The 8,366-nt window shown below is 59.3% G+C and overlaps 1 protein-coding gene across 1 annotated transcript; it reads right to left on the bottom strand.

The window, feature by feature from the left end:
• Positions 1 to 2,111: 2,111 nt before the first annotated feature.
• On the bottom strand, positions 2,112 to 5,190 carry FOXI1 (forkhead box I1). Its single transcript, XM_005860359.2, has 2 exons — positions 4,545 to 5,190; positions 2,112 to 3,306 (listed from the first exon to the last, which is right to left on the bottom strand). Exons 1-2 carry the CDS (start codon positions 5,119 to 5,121, stop codon positions 2,759 to 2,761), a joined length of 1,125 nt encoding a protein of 374 aa, XP_005860421.1. The 5' UTR covers positions 5,122 to 5,190; the 3' UTR covers positions 2,112 to 2,758.
• Between the last annotated feature and the right edge of the window lie 3,176 nt (positions 5,191 to 8,366).

Raw genomic sequence — 8,366 nt, 5'->3', positions numbered from 1 at the left:
TGACCAGGAGCCTCTCGCACCTCCCTTTCCGGGAGCTCCTGGCGCTGCTACCAGGAACTGCCCGAGCATCACCGACAGGAGTTGGCAGGGGCTCTGTGTTGTCAGAGAGCAGACATCCTTTCATGGCTATGCCCATGGCATTCTGGGCTGAAGAAGAATGGAGGCTGGAGTGTAGTGGGCCTTGGTTCTGAATGGCCACCTCCTCCCAGGAGGCTGGTCTCTCTTCGGGACCCTCACACCCAGCCCCTGCCCAGCCGGCACCTACCAGGCCTCCCGTGACAAAGGAGGGGCGTCAGGAGCAGGCAGTGACATTATCAGGGGAGACGGTGGGATTGCAGAGTCCATTCGGGCACATGTGGTAGCAATGAGATCAAGTGTGATAAAAATCCTGGTCCGGCTTCAGGGACCTGCGATTGAACTCTGCCTATGACCTCATCTCCCTGGTGACATTGATGGGGTCCCTTCCTCCCCCAGACTCAGGCTTCCCTTCTGTGCAGCAAGGCATCAGCCTATCCCAAGTTTTCTAAGGCCTCACAGTCTGACACTGGCCCTCCTCCTCCCTTCCCTCCCTCAGCCACCCCACCCACACCCACCTCCATGGCCCGGAGAATCAGGCTCCGTGCGGCAAGGACTCCCCAGGAAAGAAGCTGAGGCGGTTCCAGGGAGCCCCTCATTTCCTCTTCCCAGGTTCCCTGATTTGGTCTCCGGTGGTCAGTCCTGGTCTCCTCAGTGCTCGGTGCAGCGGATGAGAGTTTCGGCCTTGGCATCCACGAATCTGCGTTTGAATCCTGGCTGTGTCCCTTCATCAAGTTACAGAATCTCTCCCCAGGCCTCAGTTTTCTCTCCTCTAAAATGGGCACAACAGTATTGATCGCATTGGATGGTTTTGAGGATTAGATGCCATTGGGCAGGTCAAGTCCTAACACAGTGCCTGGCACTGGGTGAACCCCCAGTGAGTGCTGCTATCCTCATCATTAACATCATTGTTATCACCTCCCCTCTGCTACTTCCGGGAGAGAGCTCTGCAGGGCCTGAGGGGGCAGTGTGCGCAGCCTGTGTGTGGCCTGTGCAGGAGGCCAGGGGGCCCTGGCTTGAGCCCCCTGTGTGCATATCCGAGGAGGGGACTCTAACTAGAAGACCTCCAGTTTCCGCGCGTGACTCCCAACATGCACTGTGCCAGGCACCCCTGCGAATCGCCCGTGCACACACTCGTGTGCTGTTGTGAGGACAAAAGCGCTCCCTCTGCCTGGCACTCGGCCCAGCGCCTGCCCACAGCCCTCGGTGACCTGGAGCCCACGGTACTGCTGTCCCCGGCAGCAGCATTAGCCACGTCAGAGGCTGCACTGCGGTGTGTTGTGGTGCAAGGGTCAGAAGACCCGGGTGAAAACAGTCTGGGGACTTCAGGCAAGTTGCTCAACCTCCCTGACCCTCAGTCTTCCCGTCTGTTAATGGGCAGGCCCACCCTTCAAGGGGTTGAGGAGGGTTAAATGACCCAAGCACAGTTATGAGGACCATGTGGGCTGTCAAGATTGGGCGATGCCCAGCCCATAGTTTGTGTCCAATAGATGGGCTCCTTCCACGCGCCTACCCCATCCCTGCAAGCCCCCGTCTTTCCCTTGGGGCCTTTGCCCTGTCTGCACACCAGTGCGGGAGGGAGGGAGCTTGCACCCATTCTCTCTGCCTGCGGTCCCTGAAGCCGCAGCTGCAGGCTGTCCTTGGCCCCCAGTTGAGTCAACCAGCAGCCCAGGGACAGGGAAACTCACAAGGAAAGGACGCACACAGTTTTCTGTTGGTTTGTTTTAATCAAAAAGAAAATAAGAAAACAAAAAAACACTTCCCAGGGTGTGCTGTGCGGAAGGACCGCAGGCGTGTAAAGTACATACAGAAGCGTGTAAAGTATATACAGAAGCGTGTAAAGTACATAGGGAAGCAAGAGCAGTCCCAGGAGCTGCTCTCGGACCCTGGCGGGAGCAGGCCCTCCGCGAGGCCTGTTCTGACACTCACTTCTCGGGCTGTGAAAGGGAAGCGGGTCTCCGGCCTGTTTCTCTTGGAAGGCTCAGCCGCCGCCCGCTCACCGGTCCATGACGTGCACACAGGGAGCTGGTCTTTGCGAGGGTTTGCGGGTGGGGAGCACCGGGTGGGGGGCTGGGGGTGCACCACTCCTGTCCCTGCCCTGCGGGAGGTCTCCGGGTCTGGGAAAATGGTGCCCCTCTGCGGGGGCATGGCCTGGGCTTCTCGCCTCCAGTGGCGGCGGAAGGAGTGCTGCAGGGAAGCTGGGGCCATAGCACGACTTGACCAGGATGGTGTGTGCCCGGGGCTGGTGCTAAGTTCTGATGGACGGCCAGAGGCAGTGGGTGTGCTTGTCACAACCAGCTTTCACACGGACGCTGCTCAGTCAATCCCTCCACCCCTCCCTCCATTGGCCACTCACCAGTTTGTATGACCCAGTTTTCTCATCTGTAAAATGAGGACCTTCATAGGACCCCCACAAGGTAGCTAGAGAGTAAGTGTGGCTAGGCCTTCCGAGCCCAGTACGGCTCCAGGCACATAGTAAGTGCTCAACAAAGGGCCGCCTTGGTGACTGTCATTCAGGCACCAGCATTTCCAGTGCCAAGTTGTGGGTGTGTGTCCAGGTGTGGGTGACACGGAAGGTTGACACCGGGTTCCGGAAACAGGAGGAAGTGCTCTGAGCCTCCTGGTCTGTCTGGGCAGCCGGGGGACCTGGGGCACGTCCACGTGGCTCAGGGACTGCGCAGTCCTAGACCTCGGTGCCCTCCCGGGGGTAGAGGACGCTGTTCGTGTTGATGCTGTTGTAGAAGTGGGGGCTGAACTGGTTGAGAACAGAGCCTCCGTAGCCCAGAGCATTGGTGGGCATGGGGTTGGCCCATTCGCCCCCGGCCCCGTGGCCGCCGAGGCTGGTGAGTGGGGTGTAGGAGTTGAAGTTCCCCAAGTTCTGCCCCATCTTGTCAGTGGGCTCGGGACTCAGTCCCGGCGTGGCCACAGGGCGGCTGGCGGGGCTGGCCCCGCTCACGTAGGACGTCATGGAGGAGAGGAAGCCGTTGAGGCATGGGGTGCCCGGGGGCCCTGGGGATGGTCGCTGCTCGGGGGAGCCGGCGGAGCCCGGGGAGGTGCCTTCCAAGATGTCCTGGGCGTCTGCGCTCTTGGGGCTGCCCGCCAGGAGCCCGCTCTCCGCCTTCTCCCCGGGGCCCGACGAGACGTCCGACTTCCTCTTCCTCTTCCTGCGGAAGTTTCCGTTGTCGAACATCTTCTCACAGTTGGGGTCCAGGGTCCAGTAGTTCCCTTTGCCTGTGCGAACGAAAGCGGGGGAGGTGAGTGGAGAGACAGACACGGCGCTTTGCTCTTATTCCTCCCACTGTCAAGTCAAAACACAGGGAACAACCCGGAAAGACAGAGAACAAAAGTCAGAGACTGAGAAGGGAGAAGGGTTCCAACCCCTCGCTGCTCGGAGCTCAAAGACAGACAGGCAGGGGCTGTGACCTTGTTCACAGCAGTCTCAGAAGTTCAAGTACTGGGGGTGGAGTTGGGGGGAGGGTGGGATGAGGAAGAAGAACACTTGGGAAAAAAGGCAGGGCTCCCCCAAAGTCCCAGGCATGGACTCCAAAGATGGACTTGAGTCTCCACTTTGCTCCTCACTGACTGAGGGGTTCTGGGCGAGCCTCAGTTTCCTAGTCTGAGAAGTGGGCCTGTTGTACCTGCCCTTCGTCCTCAGGCTGAGTGGAAAGGAAGGCGCTAGGTGTGTGACTGGGAAGTCCGAGGGCCCCAGGTTAGGTCTGAACTCTGCCTGCCTGTCTGTCTCTGGGCCCGAGGCTACGGCCGGCTATTGAAGGGACACACACTGGCCCCCTTGCTAGCCTCCAGGTGGTGGAGCTGGTCCCCCCTCCCCACACTGCCTCCTGGCTTCCTGCGATGGGGCCAGAGCGGACTTTCATTCTGGGCGTGGAGACGTGAGTGTTCAGTACACTACGCTCCGGACATCTCCGCATTGGAGAAATTCACCATTGAAAGGACAGGTCCGCAGTCTGGTGTCAGAGGCCTGCGTTCAGGTCGCATTCCAGCCAATCCCTCCATACTGCCGAGCGGGCAGGCGTCTCCCGCCTGCTACTTGCCTTATCTGTAGAATGGGTTTCCCAAAAGCCGCCCCGCAGCGGTGGATGAAAGGAGGTGATGTAACCAGGGCAGCAGCAGAATTCGGCCCTTGGTGGCTGTTCAACAAACGCCCCGTCTCTTCCCAGCAGCCCGGGACCCCCTGGGTTTCCATTTCAGTCTCTCACCCCCCAGGACTCCTATGAGCTGCTGCCGGGGGTCCAGGCCCATCAGCCACCGCTGCAGACCGCGGGGGCACCCCCGGGCACCACAGCCTCCAGGGCCCCGGGTCTCCTTCACTGCTGACTCCCCTCAGCACCCCCAGTTCTGGGGGGCATGCTCAGATTTAGAACTTTCTAGAAGGGGATGTGAGGAAGGCAGCGAGCCTTCCCTGGGCACCAGGGGCTGCGGATGCAGCGGCTACCGCGCCTCCCCGTTACCTGGGTCGTCCTCGTCGCGGGGCACCTTCTTGAAGCAGTCGTTGAGCGACAGGTTGTGGCGGATGGAGTTCTGCCAGCCGGCCTTGCTCTTGTTGTAGAAGGGGAAGTGGTCGGCCACGTACTGGTAGATCTGGCTGAGGGTGAGGCGCTTGTCGGGCGCCCCGTGGATGGCCATGGCGATGAGGGCCGAGTAGGAGTAGGGCGGCCGCACCAGCTTCATCAGCTCCTCCTGCGACGGGATGGGCAGCCAGCCCAGGTCGCCGCCCCCCATGCCGGACACGCCGGGCAGCAGCTGCCGCTGCACCCCGTAGGCCTGGGGCAGGAAGGGGCTGGCGTTGGGGCCCGGCAGGTAGGGCTGCGGGGTCATGGCCTGCCCGTTGAGCCAGAGGTAGGGGTTGGGGGTGGCCCCGTACTCGCCACCCGCCTCGAAGGAGGGAGGCCGCTGTGGGCTGGGCAGGCCCTGCGGGTGGAAGAAGTTCTCGTAGTACAGGTTGACTTCGGGGGGCTCCTGGCCGATGCTGGGGAACTGGGGGCTGCAGTGCGGGGGCGAGGGCACCGGGAGGTCGAAGGAGCTCATGCTGGGGCTGGGCTCCGGAGCACCTGCTGCCACCTGCACAGGGAGCTGTCCCTGCAGGTGCTCCGCAGCCCCAGCTCCCACTTATACCCGGAGGGCTTGGGCGCCGCCCCACCCAGGGGCGGCCACCTGCGGCAGACCCGCCCCTCGGCCCAGCGGGCCGCCCAGCCCACAGCCACCTCAGTCCCGCTAAGGACCTGCCCAGACTTGCATTGCAGCAGAGGTTCCCTCTGTCCCCACCGCTCTCCTTTCTCAGCCTATTTGCCCCCTTTCCCTCCTTCCTTCGTCTCACTTTTCTCTTTCCTCTTCTCTCCTTCTCATATTTCTCTCCCCTTCACGCCTTCCTTCTCTCTCTCCTGCCATCCTCTGTGCATGTTTTTCCTTCTTCCTTTCCTTCTCTGCCTCTCATGATGTCTTTCTCCCCTGCCCCCCACCCCCACCCGTCCCTGTGCTCCTGGGCCCTGCGTCTCCCTCCTCCTGCTCTCTCTCCTCATCTGTCTCTAACTTCTGTCTGGGCACGTCTCTCTCTCTCTCTCTCTCTCTCTCACATTTCCTCTGCGTTTCTTCCCCCATCAGGCTGTCCTGGCTTTCCCACAGACCCCTCATTCGCTGCCCCTCCCACAGCGGGTGAGACACGGCACCAGAAGCCACATTTTGGGTCTTGAAGTGAAGACATACTTGGTGGAGTTTCCAGGAAGGAACCTGGTTCTGGGAATTAGGAGAGCGGAGGGGAAAGGGCCGGGTGTATAGGTGACCTCCCATCACACGCACATGCATGCATTCTTACACACAGATGCACACACATACATACACACATATACACAGACACACACTAGCACACACACGCGCGCACACATGCACACTGCATCTATACACATGCATGCATTCTTACACACAGATGCACACACACATACACACACACACACATACACACCTTTTCTCTTTCCTCTTCTCTCCTTCTCATATTTCTCTCCCCTTCACGCCTTCCTTCTCTCTCTCCTGCCATCCTCTGTGCATGTTTTTCCTTCTTCCTTTCCTTCTCTGCCTCTCATGATGTCTTTCTCCCCTGCCCCCCACCCCCACCCGTCCCTGTGCTCCTGGGCCCTGCGTCTCCCTCCTCCTGCTCTCTCTCCTCATCTGTCTCTAACTTCTGTCTGGGCACGTCTCTCTCTCTCTCTCTCTCACATTTCCTCTGCGTTTCTTCCCCCATCAGGCTGTCCTGGCTTTCCCACAGACCCCTCATTCGCTGCCCCTCCCACAGCGGGTGAGACACGGCACCAGAAGCCACATTTTGGGTCTTGAAGTGAAGACATACTTGGTGGAGTTTCCAGGAAGGAACCTGGTTCTGGGAATTAGGAGAGCGGAGGGGAAAGGGCCGGGTGTATAGGTGACCTCCCATCACACGCACATGCATGCATTCTTACACACAGATGCACACACACATACACACACACACACATACACACACGCACACGCACACACACACATGCACACTGCAGCAGGCAGAGAGTGGGCTGCGGACAGGTCGGAATTATTCTGCAGGAGCAGTTGGGCTCATAACATGACAAGAGGAAGAGCATGTGAGCTGGACTGAGAGCGCGGACTGCACTGTCCCAGCTCCTTTCTGGCTGCAGGGACCAGGCAGGCTGGCAGCCCCTTATCTGATCAAAGTCCTTTCATGTTTCAGCTTGCAGAGGCCCGGGAGGGGGAGGGAGCCGGGCCAGGGGAGAGCCCTCCACCCCTCAGCCCGCCCAGCCCATCTCTGCCTCAGGCTCCAGGCACAGGACTCCAGCCCCCCCCCACCCCCCCAGCCTGCTCTCCAGGCATTACCGCCAGGCCCTCCCTCTGGGGGCTCCAGCCTCCATCCGCAGCTGGGACGTGGCTTGTTCCACCCCCCCTCACCCCAGGGCAGGCCCCCAGCTTGGTGAGTGGGTGGTGGTCCCCTGAACAGACTTCCCTCAGGGTCAGCAGATGGAAAAGTTCCAGCCAGCCTCTCTGGTCACCACCTCCCTCCTGCACTCACACCTCTGCTTCCTACTCACATTCAACTTCCTCTCCCTTCCTCCAGGCCCCATAGGCCTTTGAGCCCAAAGGAGGAGCCCACCTACTCCTCCAGCAGGAGGTGCTTCCGGGATCCTCCCTGCCGGTCCCTCTGCTCCCCTCTCCTGTGTGGAGACACGTGGAAAGTGGAATGTCATGGATGGATCTCGTTGGCCGCATCTTGGTCCCCAGAGGATGACGGAGTGTCGGGGTGGGAGGGGTCCTCCCAGGCCCTGAGGAACCACCTGTCCCCACCACGGAACAGCCAGCGTGTGAAGGGTGGCTCAGAAGGGGCCTGATTGCACGTTCGTTCCAAAGAGTAGGAAGCAAAGAGGCCACACTTTTGGATCAAAGGTCTCCACGAGGCCTGGCTGCTGTCTTTTTAAAGAACAGTCCCCGTGGGACCCACCAATGCAGACCAAAGCCTCCCCCTCCACTTGTGATCGTCCATCCCCCAGTTAGCCAGAGCAAGCATAGCTCCAGGGCTGCCCACCCCAATGCTACCTATGGCCGGAGCCGTACAAACTGTCACTGACCCGAATGTCCAGCAATAGGGGGCCGGTCAAATGAATTTCTCACCATCCAAACGATGAAAGCGATTGTAGCATCTTGTGGAGAGATGTGTATGTTCTAATAACATTGGGATACTATTGAGATACCATAAGTGGCAGGAGGTGGGAAAAAGTGTATATTCATTCACATGTATGAAATATATAAATAAAAGTACCAAACTGTCAATTATGATTTCTGCATGGGAAATTGGGTGTGATTTCAGTTATTGTTACTTTTCTGTAATTTCTGATTTAAGTGGTTACACAAATGCGGGCCACTTGCTTTGGGGGTTCGGGGTAAAAGGCCAGCAAGAGGCAATGTGGTAAAGACAGAGGGCACAGCGCTTCTGGTCGGGGGACCTGGGTTCAAACCCCAGCTTTGCTGCTGAGCAGCTGTGCAAACCTTGACACATGACGTCACATTATTGGCTTGTGTTCTCAGGTGGAAATGGGAAGGGTACCACTTCGCTCCCGTAGTGGCTGTGAGCACCCGAGGAGGAACCCATGTCACTGTGTGAATCATTTCCCACGGAGCCCAGAGGCGCTCGGTAACTGTGGTGATTGTGGCATAGTCAGGGCACGTTTCATAGGTGTGATCACCCCGGGTTTGCGATGCTCACTGTTCCCTTCCAGCAGCCTGCAGGCAGGGAGGGGTGG

The sequence above is a fragment of the Myotis brandtii genome, unplaced genomic scaffold (assembly GCF_000412655.1).
Source record: "Myotis brandtii unplaced genomic scaffold, ASM41265v1 scaffold1338, whole genome shotgun sequence".
NCBI classification, from domain to species: Eukaryota; Metazoa; Chordata; class Mammalia; order Chiroptera; family Vespertilionidae; genus Myotis; species Myotis brandtii.
Note: the sequence above shows the minus strand (reverse complement) of the source record. Positions and strands in the feature narration are given on the sequence as shown.

Coding starts and splice junctions, on each gene's coding strand:
- FOXI1 (XM_005860359.2), bottom strand. CDS start 5,121: ATGAGCTCCTTCGACCTCCCGGTGCCCTCGCCCCCGCACTGCAGCCCC. Junction 3,307..4,544: donor CCGCGACGAGGACGACCCAG/GTAACGGGGAGG, acceptor TCGTTCGCACAG/GCAAAGGGAACTACTGGACC.